This window comes from Lissotriton vulgaris, chromosome 10 (genome assembly GCF_964263255.1).
Source record: "Lissotriton vulgaris chromosome 10, aLisVul1.2, whole genome shotgun sequence".
In the NCBI taxonomy this organism is placed as follows: domain Eukaryota; kingdom Metazoa; phylum Chordata; class Amphibia; order Caudata; family Salamandridae; genus Lissotriton; species Lissotriton vulgaris.
In genome coordinates this window covers 522,739,462-522,759,634 of record NC_141698.1, presented here as the reverse complement: position 1 = coordinate 522,759,634, position 20,173 = coordinate 522,739,462, and the positions used below count along the sequence as shown (strand labels likewise).

The window sequence follows — 20,173 nt, the reverse complement described above, 5'->3', positions numbered from 1 at the left end:
TACCCAGGAGGTGAATTGCTCAGTCAATTTACTCGTTAAAGGCCTGAAGTGAAGGATGAGATCTATCCAATCCTATATCTAGTATCGCATTCCAGTCCCCTTCAAGTACCCAAGGTATCCCATTCAGCCAGAACCACACCCAGCCTGCACAGGAACTGATCTTGTTCAAAGATTGGAGCATAAATGCTTCCTAGGACCACCAAGGTACCATCCAGAGTGCCTTTCACTAGTATAAATCTTCCCTGGTCGTCTACCCGGCGTTCAAGTTCTGCAGTGGAGTCCCATGTCTTACCCAGATAGTTGCCCCTCTAGCAAAGGCTGAACATTATCCAGTATTTGGGTGTCTTTCATAGATACACATGCCTGAATCATTCCCCGTCATCGAGACGGGAGCCTCCGGTATATAAAAAAGTAATGTCCTATAGACATACATAGAGAAACATAGGCCTAAGGATCCCACCTTAGTGACCTATCCATGTCCTTTTGTATAAAGGACCAAACTAGAGTAGGCCCAAGGGTCCCACCTTAGTGGCCGATCTATGTCCTTTTGTAAAAAGGACCAAAGTAAAGAAGCCAACCAATCAGCTACAACCTCCTTCTAGAACCTTCCTGTCAGGAGCCTAGGTCTCTCAGATTTTCCACCGCATGTTGTGCTAGGGAGTCTCCACCGGAGTTCTCCTCAGGATTTCTACTTCTTACTTTAAAAAAAAACGAATTTTCTAACTTTATTTCATTATGGCGGATGCCCATAAAAAGGGTCTCTTCAGAGCCTGTTCCTCGTGTGGGAACAAAAGGCTCCATGCAGAGGACAAACATGAAACCTGCTTGTATTGCCTCTACCCTCACCATCTTGCCAAAGACTGCAAAATATGTAGCACCTTCTCAAGCAAGACCCTCAAGGACAGAGAAGGATGCCTATTACTCTGGCTAAACAGACTGAAGGACAGAGAAGACTTGGTGTCAGAAGACGGTGAGAGTGTGTCTGGTACCTCACAATTTTCCTTGAAGAGGCCCAGGGTTACTTCCCCTGGCCCCTCAGAGACCCCTCCTATGAAGACTCCTAAGAAGTCCTTAGAGGGCAAAACCTCAGTGTCTGGCAAGGATCTTCCTGTCGCCAGGAAGCAGCCGCTGATTTTGACGACAGCGTCAAGTATCTCCTCAGCGCTAAAAACTGTGTTGACGACGACTGTGTCGACGACGACAGCTTCGTCGACATCTACCACGACGACTAAGACGACACCTTCGACGGCGAGCAGGCCAGTGTCGTCGACCATTCCTTTTACTCCATCGAAGAAGATCCTATCGTCGACGATTAAGTCGATGTCGAAGCCAAAGACGACGATGGTTCCGTCGACGAAAATCATCCTGTCGACGAAGGACACGTCGACGACAAAATCGTCGACGACGGGGAAAATACAGTCGACGAAGGGGATATAGACGACGACACCGTCAACAAAGTCATCGACGACTCCTGAAAATGTACCGTTGTCGGCGCCGCAGCTGACAACCCCAACAGGAAAATGGAAAGGGTCAGCATTACTTTCTCACGCCATGGATACCCTGTCGCCATAGACATCCCATGTCGCCATTAAGATTACCAGGAAACCAATTACACCAGACCTGACGTCACCAAGTAAGGTGCAAGAGCTGCCTCCAACCTGTCTATTACAAGGCGAGGAGTCTGAAGAAGAGCAGTACACACAAGCCCATCAGACCTTGTTGTTAAGTGTCAAAGCACTGATGAACTAGAAGAGGTGGAACAGGTAGACCATTCGGTCCACACTCGAGTCCACACACAGGTTACGCCGATGGTATGCATACCAGCGGGCATTGTATCAGACCTACAATTTTTAATCCAGGATTATAAGCAGCGGTTCCCGGAGCAGCCCTCTACGCCTGTGCCTGCTACTGTACAAGCACCCACTCCTTTGGCCCGACTCAAGCCGCCACCACTGGCACTCCGTAGAGAACAAGAGCCAGTGCAGGAAATTTATTCGTCTGCTGACGAAGAAGGTAAACATGAAGAGGGCGAGGTACGTGACGATGAGTCTGACCCAGATGCAGACCAAGACTATATCGCCCCTTCTCCGGCGTCCCCGGAACCACAGTCCTCGGAATCGCCACCCGCAGCATTGGTGGATTCCACAACCTTGTAGAGCGTGCGGCCAAGCGATTCCATATGGCTATGGTAACTCAGGAAACTGAGTGTTTCCTGTACGACTTTAGGAACCAGCCAAAAAGACAAAGTCAATCCCCATCATTGATTTTATATGGAAGCAGGGGAAAATATTGATGCAAACACCAGCCTCAATTCCAGTAGTGGTACCCAGACTTGAAAAGAAATACAAGGCAACCTCATCAGCGCCAGCATGCCTCAGAGGTCACCCCAAGGCAGATTCTGTGGTAACCCAGGCGGCGCAGAAAAATTCACGTAACCCAGCATCGCCTTTGTCAACACCACCTGACAAGGAAGGCAGAAAACTTGATACAATTGGCAAGCGCTTTTCCACCAAGTCGGCCATGACAGTAAAGGTGGCAAATTCAATCGCACCCCTGGGCCGCTATAACAGGCAACTTTGGGCAGATATTGCACCTTATCTATCTCACCTGCCAGAGGAGGTAAAAGAGGAAGCTCAGTCACTTCTCTTGGAAGGACAGACGTCTGCTTCCGAACTCATTGACTGCGCAATGGTTGTCGCCTTGACCGGGTTCAGGCAACTGGCAGGTGCTGCTGTGCTGGCTCAAGGCCACCTCTTTTCGCCAGGAGGTGCAGACGAATATTATTGATATGCCTTATGATGGCCAGCATCTCTTCGGGGAGAAGATTGATGAGGCCTTAAATACTATCAACACGGACACTACCAAAGCCCTTGGGACGCTGCAATTCCGAAACCAGTCCTTTCGTGGGAACAAAAACAGAGGACAATCCTCTTATAGAGGCACATATCAGAACAGGTCCTCTTATTCATACAGCCAAAACAGAACGCAATACCAACCGCGACAACAACAACAAGGGCGCCAGACTTCCTACGGCAAGTCTAACTATAGGGGGAAGAACCAGAAAAACACAGCTGGCGGCTGCCAATGACTCGTGTCAATGGCCCACCGATCCACCATCAAGCTTCTTCAAAATTGGAGGAAAGCTCACACACTTCCTCGCAAATTGGAGAATAACAGATCGGTGGGTGCTCCAACTCATTCAGTTCGGACATTCTCAGGAATTTGTCACAATTCCCCCAACACCACCTCGCAAACGTTCCCACAGGCACCTACGATTGGTTCTTCAGGAAAACGCTTCCATGATACAGAAGGGAGCGATAGAGAAGGTTCCACCTGCCCAAAAAGGGAAAGGTTTTTACTCCCACTTCTTTCTGATCCACTAGAAAGGGAAAAAGTGGAGGCCAATCCTGAATCTAAGGGCACTCAACGTGTTCCTAAAGAAACAATCGTTCCGAATGGTGACACTCCAGGACATCCTGGGACTATTGGAGGAAGGGGACTACATGACGTCCTTAGACCTGCAGGATGCCTACTACCATATTCCTATCCTCAAGGGCCACAGGAAGTACCTCAGATTTGCTGTAGCGGGGCAACATTACCAATTTCGTGTCCTCCCGTTTGGCCTCAAATCTGCTCCACTGATATTTACCAAATGCCTCTCCTGTGGCAGCCTTCCTTCGCCAACAAGGACACCAGGTCTTCCCATACCTGGACGACAGGCTGGTAAAGGCACCATCTGCGGAAGGCGCAGCCAAATCCTCCAGCGCCTGTCTGAACATTTTCCAACGTCTGGGCTTGACTCTCAACCTCGAAGTCTACACTAGAGCCCAACAAGGTCATTACCTTTCTGGGGGCGACTCTAAACACGGAGCGTATCTAAGCTTTCCCTTCTCAGGAGAGGAAAGTCAAACTCATCTCCCTGGCCACATCAGTGGCATCAAGGAAAACCTTACCGGTCCGCACCTTCAAGTCTCTCCTAGGCATGATGTCTTCATGTATCATGCTCATACCCCATTGCCGCTTCAAGATGCGCCCACTCCTGGAGGAGTTGACAAACCAATGGACACAAAGCACAGGATCATTCGAGGACCGCATAAGAGTCACTCGAAACCTGGTGAACCACTTACAGTGGTGGAGATCGCTCAAACACCTGTCAAAGGGATTGCCGTTCCTGCTGCCCGCAGAACCACATGTGATAACGGACGCATCCCTAGAAGGCTGAGGCGCGGTCCTCCAAGAACTCCAGGTCAATGGCAAATGGACAGAAGAAGAAACCCGGCTCCACATCAACCTATTGTAGCTAAGAGCGGTCTTCCTGGCGCTACAAGCCTTCCTGCCACGCATTCAAAACTCCCCAGTGCTCGTCAGGACAGACAACACCACAACGATGCACTACCTGAACAAACAGGTGGGGACGCGATCACTATCACTATCTCGAGAATCGCAAAGAATCTGGAACTGGCTTGTGGTACATGGAATAACGCTGAAAGCAGAGTACGTCCCGGGCAGGGACAATGTTTTGGCGGACGCTCTGAGCAGACAGGGAACTCCATCTCACGAATGGGAAATGGACCTGGAAGCCCTGGAATACCTCTTAGCGGAATGGGGAACTCCTTAAATAGACCTCTTTGCCACGAAGGAGAACGCCAAATGCCCAAGCTTTGCAAGCAGGCCTCACCAACCGGGGACCCTTGGAAATGCTTTTTCCATCGCATGGTACAACATCTTTGCATACGCCTTTCCGCCATTCCCACTAATACCCAGGATTCTCAGGAAAATGAAGTCCGAACCCTGCACCCTGATCGCTCCATTCTGGCTGAGGCAGCACTGGTTCACGGACCTTCACCGCCTCTCGACCTAGCCACCTATTTGACTCCGTCAACATCCAGCTCTGCTCACAATGTCCCAAGGACAGGTTCTTCACCCGAATCTTAACCCCCCTTAGTTGTCAGCGTGGCTCTTGAACACAGGGAATTCAGCCACCTAAACATCCCGCAGGAGTGCAGAGACATCCTGGCAAAGACTAGAGCGGACAGCACTAATAAAACCTACTCACTAAAATGGAAGCGGTTTTGCTCTTGGTGTGTGGCCGACACCCTTTCCAGATCACTCACAGCAGCTGCTACCGTATTTGCTACATCTGGCACAATCAGGCCTTGCGCACGCATCCATTAAAGTGCACCTGGCGGCGATCTCGAGGTTCACAAGGACTTCTAAAGGTCCGTCCCTGTGGGCAAACAGACTACTAAAGCAGTTCCTTAAGGGCCTATACAGGTCCTTCCCACGACCAAGACTGATCCCTCCGTCGTGGCACCTCAACGTGGTCCTTCACCAATTAATGAAGCACCCCTTTGAGCCCATCCATAGGGCGGACATCAAATTTATCTCATGGAAAACGGCCCTCCTCCTAGCCTTGACTTCAGCTAGAAGGGTCAGCGAGTTGCAGGCTCTCTCAATCCACGACCCTTTCATTCAGTTCAGAGAGGACAGAGTGATATTACGAACTAATCCTCGGTTCATTCCGAAAGTCCCTTCGGACTTCCACCTCAATGAACCAGTGGTCCTCAGGTCATTTTTTCCAAATCCTACCACGGTAGCTGAGTAAACTCTTCATTCATTGGATCTGAAGAGGTGTCTTAAATTCTACATTGACAAGACAAAACACTTCCGAAAATCGTCTCAACTCTTTGTTGCCTTTAGTAGACCACGGAAGGGCATGCCCCTGTCAAAACAAAGCATTTCAAGGTGGATTTCCTCAGCGATCACCTTTTGCCATGACAAGGCCGGAAGACCTTTGGACTCAAGAGTCAAAGCCCATTCGACAATGTCCACGTCTGCAGCACTATTTGCTGGAGTGCCGGTATTGGACATCTGCAGAGCTGCGACCTGGAAGTCACTGCATACCTTCACCAGGCACTACTGCCTGGATACTGAGCTGATGAAGGATGCAGCAGTGGGCCAGCAGTGCTGCGCCATCTATTCCAGTGAGGTGAGCCTTCTGACATCCCTCCATCCATTACTGGTATGCACATGCTTTTACTAATATTTATATGACAATGCATTTTGGTGGTTTTACTGTCACGTGATATGTATTATCTACAGACTCGTATATGATGTTCCATCAAAAATGTGCATAAGATATTGCTTGCTACTATGATTCAGGCATGTGAATCTATGAAAGACACCCAAATACTGGATAAGAAATGCGTTACTTACCTGTAACTGCAGTTATCCAGTATTGGTGTCTTTCATAGATTCACATGCACCCTCCCGCCTCCCCTGGAAGTACTCACCTATCTCTCTAACAAGTTTACGCCTACCTAGCTTGGTGCGTACGAAAATCTGAGAGACCTAGGCTCCTGACGGGAAGGTTCTAGAAGGAGGTGGTACCTGATTGGTTGGTTTTCTTTATTTGGACCTTTTTACAAAAGGACATAGGACAAAAGGACATAGGCCACTAAGGGTGGACCCTTGGGCCTACTCTAGTTTGGTCCTTTATACAAAAGGACATGGATAGGTCACTAAGGTGGGATCCTTAGGCCTATGTTTCTCTATGTATGTCTATAGGACATTACTTTTTTATATACCGGAGGCTCCCGTCTCGACGACGGGGAATGATTCAGGCATGTGAATCTATGAAAGACACCAATACTGGATAACTGCAGTTACAGGTAAGTAACGCGTTTCATTTGCAGAATAGAGGCTTCCTCTCCATTTTTCCGCATCTTCTGCGTTTCCGAATCCGTGAGATGGGATTCTTGGGGAAACGCAATGTGCGTCTAAGGTGTCAGCTGTCCCCAATGGTAAGGTGTTGCCCCCTTCCGTGTTAAGTGCCCAGGTAAATCCGACCAGGAGTCCCCATCCCCCATAACTAAACCCGGCACAGCGCTGGAACTGCGCTGGGCCCAACAGTAGTATAACAAACCAATGAAACAAATGATGGTGCATACGCTAAGGGGGAGGTGGACAGTCGTTTGCATGGCCGTAGTGCAGCCAACCATTGTTGCGTAGAAATCTCCAGAGCACTGGCCTGACTGGATCCTATGCACATCACTTCCATCCACTCTTTAACATCAGCAGAACTCTCGAAAAAGTGTGTTTTCTTCTCGTGGATGACCTTCAGTCGGGCGAGATATAACTTTCTTCATAGCTTGATATGAGGATCGTTGTCTCTGGACTAGCATGATATAGTCGGGATATAAGGACACACAGTGGTTCTCATATTGGATGAGTGCTCTCTCCCTAGCTTTCTGCAACAGTGTCCCGGGCTCTATAATTAAGGATTTTTACAATCTGTGGGTGGGTGGTAATCCGGGTTTAGGTTGACCAGTCGGATTCCTGTGTGCCCCTTCCACAGAGAAATACGGAGAAAGTTCTTCGGATGCTAAGTGGTCCCGGAACCATTGCTCCATGAAATCTGCTACTCTTCCCTTCACAGCGTTGCGGTAATCCGATAACGCGTATGTTATTGCGCCGATTTCTCACTTCTGCATCTTCCACCCAATCCAGGAGCGTGGTAACCTACTGTTGGAGATGCTTCAATGAAGAAGTGTTCTGCAACTGTCGGTGTGAGGTCTGTTAAGGTCAGGCCATGATCCTTAACTTTGCCTGCTAGCTTGCCATGGTCTGCTTTTAGGAGAGTCAGTCCAGCAGTAAGAGTGCCAAGCTGTAGTTCCATCACCGTCCTAGAGTCTTGTATCTCTTTGAGAATAAGATCCAGTTTGTCCTGGGGTCGTTCTCCCACGGATCCAGTCGAGGCAGCCCCTGGCGAGGAGCTCCCGCCCGTGGTACCCGTCATGGTACGGGGGGGTGGTATCAGAGCCGTCCCGTCCCTCCTGCCCCTTTGCCCGATTTCTACCCATGATGCTGCGTGTTTTCCAAACTCGCCACTGGGGGCAAGGATCGTGCCCGTGTCTAAGGCCTTGGCACTGTGTAGGTACGTCAGGCCGCAACAGACTCCGCTAATGTCCCAACCGGATGGTCCTCAGGGGAAGGTAGTTACCCCGCAGGGTGCAGTGGTGCTCAAGTATAGTGCCCCGCAAGGAAGGTACGCCTTATCTAGGATCTCCAAGTCAAAGTCTAGGCAGGGGTCGGGTAGCCCACAATGACAGTCCTCGTCCACCTCCCCCTGTGTGAGTCAAGCGAACGGCCACCAATTCGAGATATCACGGAGGTGGGGGGGTGGTGGGCGGGTTGGGGGGGGTGCGTGGGTTGGGGGTGTAGGTGTGGAGGGGGGAGATGGCGAGGGCCGCAAAGGACCCAAAGGAAGAGGGGGCTTCCCAGGGAGCACCGCTTCCACTTTGCAGGGCCCCTCAGATGTGACCCCAAGCGATGCAGTCTCCAAGCGCGTTGGTATGGCACGGGTCCTCTTCTGGTTCTGCTCCTCGGTACTCAGCCCCGCAGTCTGGTGAGGCGCCCAGCAAGCTCAGGCCTGCCAAGGCCCCAGACACTCCAGATGGCCGCGCAGCTCTCCCGATGCAACCCTGGGGTCTCCTCTGGCCCCCGCAGCTGTCGCAATCTATATCAGGCAGGGCACAGTCCAATCGGTGCAGCTAACGCTCAGGTCTCAATGCGACAATCCATGTCGGGCCTCCGGCCACGCAGGCGCCTTCCTCCTCTCCTCCTCCTACCGGCCCTAAGTTGTACAGTCCTGTGACGCCACCTGTAGGCCCAGGTAGTTATAGGCCTGCTCAGCTCTGCTCAGCGCGCCATCCGGCCCCCGCGGCAAACACCAGCAAGTCCCAGCGACAAACGCTGTGGTCTCAGGGGACTCCCCAGTCCCGGGCCGGCGCTGCCCGCAGATCCGTCGCTCCCTCTGGTGACTCCTCGCTCTCACGCTCACTCGCCCGGGCACTCCAGCGAGGTCCGTCGTAGGCCCAATTCGAAGCAGGCCCTACCTGTAGTGACGGGTCTAGTGTTGGTTTACACTCTGCCGCAGGCCCCGACCAGGCTCCTCGCTGGATTTCCGACAGTCGTTGTCTTCATTCTGCTACCAGCCAGACAGCATCCAGTGTCGATCGGCCCCCTTGCGACCCCCCGCATCTAGCAATCTGCATATCTGGCCTCACACCGGGAGCCCCACTCACAGCCTCCAGGATGTCATCCCCCAGGATGTCAGCCCCCCTTCACTCGAGCTCCCGGTCTCGGCCTCCAAGTGTCCTCAGGCAGGCCTCTCCCCAACTCGCTGACCTAGGACGTTCACCGGGGTGGCGTGATCTCCCGGAGAGCAGAGGAGTATCAGCGTTACTTTCTCCACTCCCGTGTTGGTGCAGGCGCAACTGGGGCCGCGCCGACAGGGTGAGTACCCCCGGGAGTGTCCGGAGCTCTATTGGGCTGCAACCTCCATCTTGGCTGGCTATCCACACCCCCCCCCCCCACCCCTTTATGCTATGACTTATCCAAAAAAGGAGCCAGTTGCAGGCATTAGGACACTTAATCAGGTTGAAGGCTTCTTTGACCGTGTCAAAGGGCATTCCTGTGCTGGACATTTGTCGGGCTGCAGCATGAATTTTGGTCCACACAAACACTAGGCAGTACAACCTTGATTTTCAAGCCTGCATACAGCCTTGATTTTCAAGCCTGCAGTGATTGTCCTTATGCCAGGGGTATGCTTCAAGACTTATCAGTGTAATTATGTCCTCAGATGGAGTACTGCTTGCGTATGGAATCGGAGGGTGAAGTATTCATCAGAAATAAATGTTTGTTACTTTTTGATACAAATCCATCTGGTGGATATTACAACTTACTGCTTAATTCCAATTGAGTATCCCCAGTCTGAGGAATGGTCTTTAATTTTTATTAAGTTCCAAATAGGTCTATTTTTATATAAAGTCATAATTGCTAAATCATTCAGCCTAATTTGTCCATGAAAGCATGCACAAAAGGACCATAATTGATTTTGGTACATGGAGTGATTTATGTGGCTCTCATAACTGTAGGTTCCAAAACCCTAGCTGGAACCATGAAAGTCCACTGTTGGCGCTGGAGAGCTATTGCATGTTTCCTGGGCCAGTCTCACATCTGTGAGATGGGAGTTCAGGAATGTGGTTAGATAGAGTAAGTACCTGAAAGAAAGTTATAGAAAGAATGTAGCATCTTAATTAGTGTTGTAGAAAATGTGGTGCTATTTAAATGACTTAGTTAAATTATAAATGGGAATATATATTTTGTATTCTTCTAAAGTCTAATTTAATTTTTTTATAACTGGTTTAATCTTTTTTAGGTGGGAAACACTTGACAGTTTTATGCAGCATGATGTACAAGAGTTATGTAGAGTGGTAAGTAATAGCTTTTATATTATTTTAGCATTGTGGCCTCACAAATATAATTTTGTGCATACATAAATTGAAATCCATCTTTTCCAGCATTGGATTCCTGTTTGTAAATATGATGTAATCCTTTGCAGCTGGTGTTTAAGGTAAACTTAAATAAGATACCACTCCGAGGTAAACTGTGTTTTTGTTTCGCGACGGTGCAGCAAGTACAGAACTGTTTTCAGTGTAACAGGTTCTTGGAAGAACTGTAATGTGCACTGCAGATTCCATTCTTTCTTACATGTGCTCATCTTTCTACATGGTTGCCCCCACTTTTTGCTGAATTGCTGATGTTCTTGGACTCTGTGTGCTCTGGGCTCCTGCTAATCAGGTACCCAGTGCCTATGTTCTTTCCGTAAAACTGCATTGAAGCCTAAACCCAATTGGCATCTCAGGCCACAGGTCAGCCCCTGGTAATTGGTACCACAGGTACCCAGTGCACTGTGACCAGAGAAGGCCTCTAAGAGCTGCAGCACTTAATGTGTCACCCTTAGACCACCCTGTACCCTGACACACACACACACACTGCCTTTTCAGGCTGAGTGTCTTGGTGCAGAACAAAACAGTCGACATGGCACACATCCCTGTATGCCATGCCCACAATAAAACACTGCCCTGACATAGATCAGTCACCCCTCTAGCAGGGTGCACTATACAAGTGGTGAGGGTATAAATGTATGAGCCCGGTACCCCTACAGTGTCGAAGGCCATTCTTAGACATTGTAAGTGCAGTGCTGCCATTAAGAGTATATGGTGCTGGGAGTTTGTCATTACGAACTCCACAACACAATAATGGCTACATTGAAGACTGGGAAGTTTGGTATCAAACTTCTCAGCACATTAAACCCACACTGATGCCATTGTGTGATTTAATTAAAAATGCACACAGAGGTCATCTTAGAGATGCCCCCTGAAAACTAACCTACCACTTGTATCCAGGCTGAGTGGCTTCTTTCAACTGCCACCACCAGACATGTTTCTGGAACCCTGGGTCGAGAGCCTGCTGCTCTGTGGGGCCTGAAACCATGCACATCCTGTGACAAGGTGCCAAGCCTCCTCCCCCAGGATGGACAGGGTTCGCGAGGGGAAAGATTCAAAGGCTTGCCGCCTTTTGTGAGCTTCCCCAGACCACTTGCGAGCTTCCCCAGACCACTGCTTCTCTCAGCTACTGGTTCCCAATGGTTCTGACCCCCACTTTGAGCGTGAGAACCGGCTGGAAACATGTGAGAAAGAGGTGTGCCCACCTCTGCCAACTCCACCCCTCAGGTTGGGAGGCGAGGTGAAGCACAACTCTGTCCAATCCATCTTAAAGATGGGTGGACTCAGCCAACCAGGGACCACCTCATACCCCCTCCCACTGAAGGGTGGCATAATATAGGGTGTACCCACCCCAGGGAAGGGTCCCTTCAGTTTTCCTACCTGTAGTGCCCCTAAATCTAGTATTTAGGGGCACCCCAGAACCTTGCTTCCACAGACAAGAACCTGCCACAAGGAGGACCGAACAGCTGTGCAGCAGCTAACAAGATGAAGATGCCCACTGACTTGGCCCCAGCCCTACCGGCCTGTCTCTCCCCTCAACCTGCTCCTGCGAAATCCCAGTGTGTCCTGCAGCCAGCAACACTCAAACTGAGAACACTGGATTTGTTTCCTGCAACATCTGGCTCCGGCTGGACACTGTGGATCCGCCCCACTCTGCACCCGCTGTCCATGGCCTGAGCTCGAGTGGGCAAACACCACGAGTAGGTCACCCCAGCAATCCTCACCTGAGATCCAGTGACCCCTGACCTGCCTCAAGCCTCCAGCCGATGCCTGCGGCCTAAATCCAGAAGGCCCCCCTAACCGTGACCAGGAGCTGGTAAGAAGATCTGACCCCAAAATGCACCCGTACACACAACGCCCCACTCCCTTGTGTGCCCAAGCCAACGGTGCCTAACCCACCCCTAACTTCCCAACTTACCTCTCGAAGAGGTGGTCGCACCCAGGTGACCTTCGACCCCAAGCCTGCAGTATCTTTCCAAACAGGAGATTCTCCATTGAGAACAGGGCGTATAACATGAAACAGCACTCTGCACACAGCATCAGGGAACAAATCCATTCTAGTGGTAGTGGATCATGCCACTAGGTATCTTGAGGCAATTCCCCCTTGGACTACTACAGCTCCTGCAATAGCCATGGCCCTCATTGGTGTCTTAACCAGAGTAGGGTTTCCTAAGGCGGTGGTTTCAGACAGAGGTTCCAACTTCATGTCTGCTTACCTAAAACATGTGGAATTAGTGTGGAGTGCAGTACAAGTTTACTACACCCTATCACCCACAAACCAATGACCTTGTTGAGAGACAAAACAAGGCATTGAAAGGCATGATTATTGGGATCCCTGAGAAACTTAAAAGGAGATAAGGTGTCCTCTTACCATGCCTGCTTCTCACTTCTATAGAAGTGCCACAGAAGGGAGTAGGGTTTTCCCCCTTTCAACTTCTATGTGGCCATCCTGTGAGGGGGCCACTCTTGTGAAAGAGGATTGGAAGAAGCCTCTCCAAGAAGCCAGACAAGATATTTTGCACTATGTGCTTTGCCTAAGGTCCAGAATGGCGGAGTACATGCGAAAGGCATAACAAAAATCTTGAGGCTAGCCTGGAACTTCAGAAGCACTGGTATGACCAAAAAGCTACACTGGTTGAATTTCAACCTGGGCAAAAGGTATGGGTTTTGGAGCCAGTGGCACCAAGGGCTCTCCAGGACAGATGGCCCTTACCCTATCCTATAAAGAGTGAGGTCACTTACATGGTTGACCTGGGCACAAGCAGGACACCCAAAAGGGTTATCCATGTGAACCACCTGAAAGCTCTACCATAATAGGGCTGACATCACCATGGTGATGGGTGAGGATCCAGAAGCAGAGAGTGAACCTCCTCCTGACCTCCTCTCCTACAGCCCAAAAGATGGGTCAGTGGATGGAGTTTTCATTTCAGACACCCTCTCTGCCCAACAGCAGACTGATTGCAAGGAAGTCCTGCAGCAGTTTTCAAAGCTCTTTTTTACTTGATCCTTGATGAGACAAACTGGTGTACTCATGATGTGGACACTGGTGACAGTTCACCTGTCAAAAACAAAATCTATCGACCGTCTGTTCAAGTCAAGGAAAGCATCAGAGCTGAAAGGTGTATTGAACAATCTGCGAGCCCCATGGCCAGCCCAGTTGTTTCATTTCCCCAAACCTCATCAACTGAGTGGAAAGCAAGAACTGAGGTTCTGGGAGGACTATAGAGGGCTCAACTCACTGTCACCAAGACAGAAGCTCACCCTATCCCAAGAGCAGATGAGTTGATAGAGTAATTGGGTGCAGCCAAATTTTCCAGTTTCCTTTGACTTAACTGTGGGGTACTGGCAAATTGGCATGGCCCAGAAGCAAAAGAATATACAGCGTTCTACACACCTGATGGGCATTATCAGTTTACTGTTATGCCCTTTTGTTTAAAGAATGCCCCTGCCACCTTCTAGAGGTTGGTGAACCAAGTCCTATCTGGATTTGAGTCCTTTAGTACAGCTTATCTAGATGATATTGCTGTCTTTAGTTCCACCTGGCAGGATCCCCTGATCCACCTTGGGAAGGTTTTAAATGCCCTGAAAACTGCAGGCCCAACTATCATGGCACATGAATTCAAGATATGGCAGGGAACTTTGGTGTGCCTGGGCCACCTTGTTGGTGGAGGCGAGGTACAACCCTTACAGCCCAAGGTCCAGGCCGTCCTGGACTGCTCCAACAACCCCAACTCCAGTCAGGGCATTCCTTGGCTTGAATGGGTACTACCGCTTTTTTTTTTTTTTAAGGATACAGGTTCAATTTGGCTCCCCTCGCAGAACTCCCCTCCAAGAAGCCCAACAAAGTAAACTGGACAGTTAATTGTCAAAAGGATTTTGACACCCTAAAAGAGGCTGTGCTCAGCACCAATTTTCAAAGCTCCAGACTATGCCAAGCAGTTCATTGTGCAGACTGATGCCTCTGAACTAGGGAAAGGAGCGGTCGTATCCCAGCCCAATGAGGGAGCAGCGTTAGAGTGCCATTGAGAGGAAGACCTTTGCTGTAGTTTGGTCACTGAAGCAGCTGAGACCATACTTTGTTTGGTTCTCACTTCCTAGTTCAAACTGATCAGACCTCTCAGATGGCTATACAAATGAAAGGTGAAAATCCTAAACTGTTGGTGGTCCATCTCCCTACAGGGAATTGACTTTGTAGTGGAACACAGACCTGGGACTGCCAATGCAGTGGACTTTCTAGATTCTTACACTTAAATAATGAATAATCTCTAGGGAAAGGTTGCTCACCCTCTTTCGTTTATGGATTGTTGTATGAGAAAGTGCCCTCTTTCTGCATGTTGGCCCCCACTTTTTGCTGAATTGCTGATGTACATTGACTGAGTGTCCCCAGGGCTCCTGCTAGTCAGGTAACCAGGGCCTATGTTCTTTCACTAAAACGGCATTGAAGCCTTAACCCAATTGGCATCTTTGGCCACAGGTCAGCCCCTGGTAATTGGTACTACAGGTACCCAGGGCACTGTGACCATGGAAGACCTCTAAAGGCTGCAGCACTTATTGTGCCACCCTTGGAGATACTCTACTCTGACACACACATACACTGCTGTCTGTTGCAGTCTGCGTGTTTTGGTGCAGAACAAAGTAAAGTTTACGTGGCACACATCCCTGTGTGCCATGACTATAGCCCACTGCCCTGGCATAGGTCATTCACCCCTCTGGCTGGGTGCACTATACCAATGGTGTGAGTACAGGTGCATGAGCCCTGTACCCCAGTGTGTAAGCCAATTCTTATACATTGTAAGTGCAGCATTGCCATTAGGAGTATATTGAATTGTAACTGCATTTATATAGCGCTTATTACCCCCGGTGCTTGGAGTTTGACATTACGAACCCCACAGTACCATAATGGCTTCACTGAAAACTGGGAAGTTTTGGTATCAACCCGCTCAGCATATTAAACCCACACTGATGCCAGTGTGGGATTTAATGAAAAATGCACACAGAGGGCATGCCCCCCTGACAAATTACCTGATACTTGTGTCCAGTCAGAGTGCCTGCTCCCCAGCTGCCACTACCAGACCTGTTTTGGGACCCCTGGGTCGAGAGCCTGCTGCTCTCGATGTTCTGAAACAATGCAAGTCCTGGTACAAGGTGCCAAGCTTCTTCCTCCCCCAGGCTGGGCAGGGTCAACGAAGGGGGAGCTTCAAAGTTTTGCTGCTTTTGTGAGCTGTCCCAGGCCTTTTGCTTCCTCCAGCACTGGTCACCACTGGTTCTGACCTCCCACTTTTCCATGGGAACACCAAGTGAGGAAGGGAGATGTGCCCACCTCTGCCAACCCCACCCCTCAGAGTGAGGCATATGCCCCCCCTCCCACTGGTCCTGACCTGTACCTACGTTTAACACACCTACATTTATTATTCATTGGCAAACCTGAGCCTTGTCTCCTCAGAAGAGAAGAAACAAAAAGGATCACAGAAGATCCGTGCTGAAGGATGACAACAACTGCCTTGGCCCCAGCTCTACCGGCCTGTCCCAACATCGACCTGCTTCATCGAAGTTCGGGTTTGTCCTGCAGCTAGCAGCCCCCACGAACCCGGAGGACGTGCCCTGCCTTCCCAAAGCAAGACTATCTCCCACGAGCAATGGATTTTCTAATTTTCTAAATTGATGCGTGTACCTTAGGTGCATTACCCAATTGGAACTGGGCCACCTTGTCAGACCCTGTAACTCAGGGCATCGGTGTACCCAGGGCCTACCAGGGGCTGAAGCATGTATTATGCCACCCCTGGATGGCCATCTAAAACTGACACAACTGGCTGCACGACAGCTGGGGCAACATAGCGTACTCGCTTGTTGCTTTAGGTATAGTATCCCTATATCGAACCTCACAATGGACAACTGGGTTCCTATCAGTCACTCCTATGGCAGGCCTTGACAATCCTGAAGGCAGAGTGCATGGACCCGTGTGAATTGGGCTCTGGCACGAGCCGAGCCCGGTTGCAGCTGGCGGAACCAAGACCCAATGGCTGTTCCATGATAACGCGTATCATATCGGTAACTTCGGTATAGCGTTATCAAGACATGTCGAGTAAGGTGTCATACGAATCGGGATGCTGCCCCCTCACCAATTCTGGCGACAAGGTTAGCATTCCGCCCTTCTAGAGGGACACGACATATACGTAACTGTGAACCCCGGTTAAAGTTAACTAAAGCCTCAGCTCCACAAAATGGATGCTGCCACCACAGACACGAGTCTGACCTCCTGCTGCTGGGAGTCCTTCCAGCGAGGAGAGCTTGGACAAAGGGTTTCCTGTCCAGGGCGGTGTTTGCACCATCCCAGACAGGGTTTGTGTATTCTGGGTAGGTAAGGCTTTGCGAGAAGGTGACTGCGGAGTGGCACCCCGGTGCTCACTACGCATCTGCTGGTCAGAACCAGTTACCGGGGCGCGCAGCCCCTGACCTGGGGAAAGTCCGACAGGGGAGAGGGGTGTAACTACCCCCCTTCTTGGTCCCACCCCTAGGGCAGGACCTAGTCATGTACCCACCCCTTTCTTTAGGATAAAGCCGGAGCGGGGACCCTTCCAAATTAGATCATCTTTGAATCAAGAATACTTTCTACGAAAGGACTTCGAGACTCTTCTCAAGATTTCTCCCTTGTGGCTAAGGAGTAGTCACCCTGCATCAGCGGGAAGCTCATCACCAATGCCTCAATTAAACGTGCTCTAGACACGGCTGATACAGCTGCCAGATCCATCAATACAAGCGTGCTGCTAAGGCGCCACGCATGGCTTCGCATATCGGGTTTTAAGAATGAAGTCCAATCCACTATTCTTAATCAGCCCATCAACCTAGACTTTGTATTTGGTCCAGCAGTTGACTCAATTCTGGACAAAATGAAAAAGGATGCGGAAACAGCGAAGTCCTTGGGAGCTCTCCAGTCCAGTCCAATAACACCGGGGCTCCTTTCGTCACTCCAATTATAGAGGAGGAGCCAGAAGTAATACATCACAGCAATCCTCCACCTACAAAACTAACATGCAATCCACGTTCAACAAAAACACCCACAGGGGTGGATACAGGGGCAATAACACAAAAGGAAGGGGTCGTGGAGGCAATGCAAATAGATCCTCCACTAACACCAAACAGTGACTTCTTGGCACTACCCCCAGACCATATAACACCGGTCGGGGGAAGACTACAATTTCTGCCAGTCTCGTTAAATATCACTACAGACAAGTGGATCAGGCAAATTATCCAACATGGCTATTGCCTCGAACTCACTGAAACACCTCCCAACATACCACCCGTGCACCGTCCAATGTCACAGGATATATAACACTACTGCAGCAAGAGGTCATCAGTATGCTACAAAAGGGGGCCATAGAACCAGTCCAACTACAACATCACGGAACACGAGTATACTCCTTATACTTCCTAATTCCAAACAAGGACGGGTCTCTCAGACCAATATTGGACCTCAGGCCCCTCAACCTGTACATTTTGTCGGAGCATTTTCATATGGTCACTCTCCAGCAAGTCTTAACATTGCTCTGCAAGGGAGACTTCCTAGCAACTCTGGACCTCAAAGACGCATACTTTCATATACCAATACACCCTGCTCACAAAGTATCTCGGGTTCACCATACAAGGACCGCACTACCAGTTCAAAGTATTACCATTTGGTGTCACAACAGCTCCACGCGTCTTCACCAAATGTCTAGCTACAGTGGCGGCACATCGCAGAAGGCAACACATCCATGCGTACACATATCTGGACGATTGGCTAATACACGCGTTATCGGCACAGCAGTGTGCCAACCACATGTCAAAAAAGATCCATCTCCTGCACAGTTTGGGCTTCTCGTTGAACTACCCAAAATCGCATCTGCAACCCTCCCACGTCCAACCGTACCTGGGAGCAACAATACATACACTGGCAGCAAAAGCATATCCCAACGTAGCACGGATCAACGGAATGCAAACATTGATCCAAAAGTTCAGACCACAACACTCATTACCAGCTCGAGTGTTTATGCAACTAATGGGCATATTCATAGTCCCTCATGCCAGGCTACATATGCGTCCGCTCCAAGAGTGCCTAGCAAGGCAGTGGAATTGGGTTCAGGGGCAATTACGGGACCTAGTGTTGGTGACCAGTCGTGCATACAACTCTGCATTGGTGGAATCCACAAAACCTTTGCAAAGGTCGACTGTTCCAAGAGCCTGTCCCACAAATACTTTTAACTTTTAACTTTTATCCCTACTAGGATGGGGAGCCCATGTCCTACACTACACAGTACAGGGACTATGGACTGTACAACAAAAGAAGATGCACATCAACCTTCTGGAGCCGATGGCTATCTTTCTAGCTCTAAAAGCATTCAAGACACACTTATGCAACAAGACTGCGTTGATCCGGGCGGACAACATGATAGCTATGTATTACATTCAAAAACGGAGAGGAACACACTTGCCACAGCTGTCGCACCTAGCTCAAGCAATGTGGAAGTGGGCCATTCAAAGGAACATTTTTCTTATGGCAGAGCACCTCCCAGGGAAGGACAATCAAGTAGCCGACCTGCTCAGCAGGCACAGTCAACAAATGCACGAATGGGAGATTCACCCCAAAGTGCTCCAACCATTCTTCCGGAAGTGAGGACACCCGGAAATAGATCTGTTTGCCACAAGCGAAAAAAAGCAAAATGCCAGTACTTTGCCGCCAGGTTCCCACACCCACAGTCGCAAGGCAATGCGATATGGATGAACTTGTCAGGCAAATTTGCGTATGCTTTTCCCCCAGATCCTTTAATACCGCTAGTGGCACGCAAACTACGCCAACATTCACTAACGCTAATCCTAGTTGCTCCCACATGGGCGGGGCAACCATGGTACACAACGTTCCTAGAACTGTCAGTGGTGCCTCATCAAAGAATGAGACTCACACCCAATCTTCTAACTCAGAGCCATGGAGAAATCCAGCATCCAGATCCGCAACAGCTGAACCTGGCGATCTGGCTCCTGAAATGCTAGAGTTTGGATACCTAAACTTGCCTCCAGACTGTATGAACATTATCAAGGAGGCAAGAAAACCCACTACCAGGGCATTTTATGCAGCTAAGTGGAAACGTTTTGTCATTTACTGCAGAAACAATGATATAAACCCACTTGATGCTTCTACTCAAAACATCAATTGCTATCTCTTGCACCTACAACTCTGCAATTTAGCCTATTCATCCATCAGGATACATTTAGCTGCATTAGCAGCATATCTTCAAAACAGGCAACACCTATCACTTTTTAAAGTGCCAGCAATTAAAGCGTTTATGGAAGTACTCAAACGTGTAATTCCTCCAAGACACCCACCTTCACCAGTCTGGAATCTAAACCTTGTTTTAACCAGACTTAAGGGACCACCGTTTGAACCACTACACTCATGTGAAATAAAATTTCTTACCTGGAAGGTGGCTTTCCTTGTTACCATTACTTCGCTTCGAAGAGTTAGCGAGCTTCAAGCCCTAACTATTCAAGAGCCATTCATCCAAATAGAGTAGTTCTCAGAACAAATTCTAAATTCATGCCAAAGGTGGTATTCCATTTCCACATAAATCAAACCATCGAACTGCCAGTGTTCTTTCAAAATCCACAGACAGTTGCTGAAAGTGCCTTGCATACTCGATGTCGAAAGAGCTCTGCTATACTATATAGACAGAACTAAGGCATTTCGAAAGACAAAACAGTTTTGTTGCTTTCGCACAGCAACACAAAGGCGATCCTATTTCACAATCCGGTATAACCAGATGGATCGTTAAATGCATCCAAATATGTTA

General features: G+C 49.5%; 1 protein-coding gene across 2 annotated transcripts in view; it reads left to right on the top strand.

Annotated features, from left to right (window-relative positions):
• Positions 1-20,173, top strand: part of USP7 (ubiquitin specific peptidase 7) — a 1,528,604-nt gene that overhangs the window by 595,786 nt on the left and 912,645 nt on the right. For both annotated transcript variants that reach the window (XM_086941365.1, XM_086941366.1), the window contains exon 8: positions 10,223-10,277. In XM_086941365.1, the coding sequence (XP_086797491.1) occupies positions 10,223-10,277 (55 nt within the window). The remainder of the gene's footprint in view (positions 1-10,222; positions 10,278-20,173) is intronic.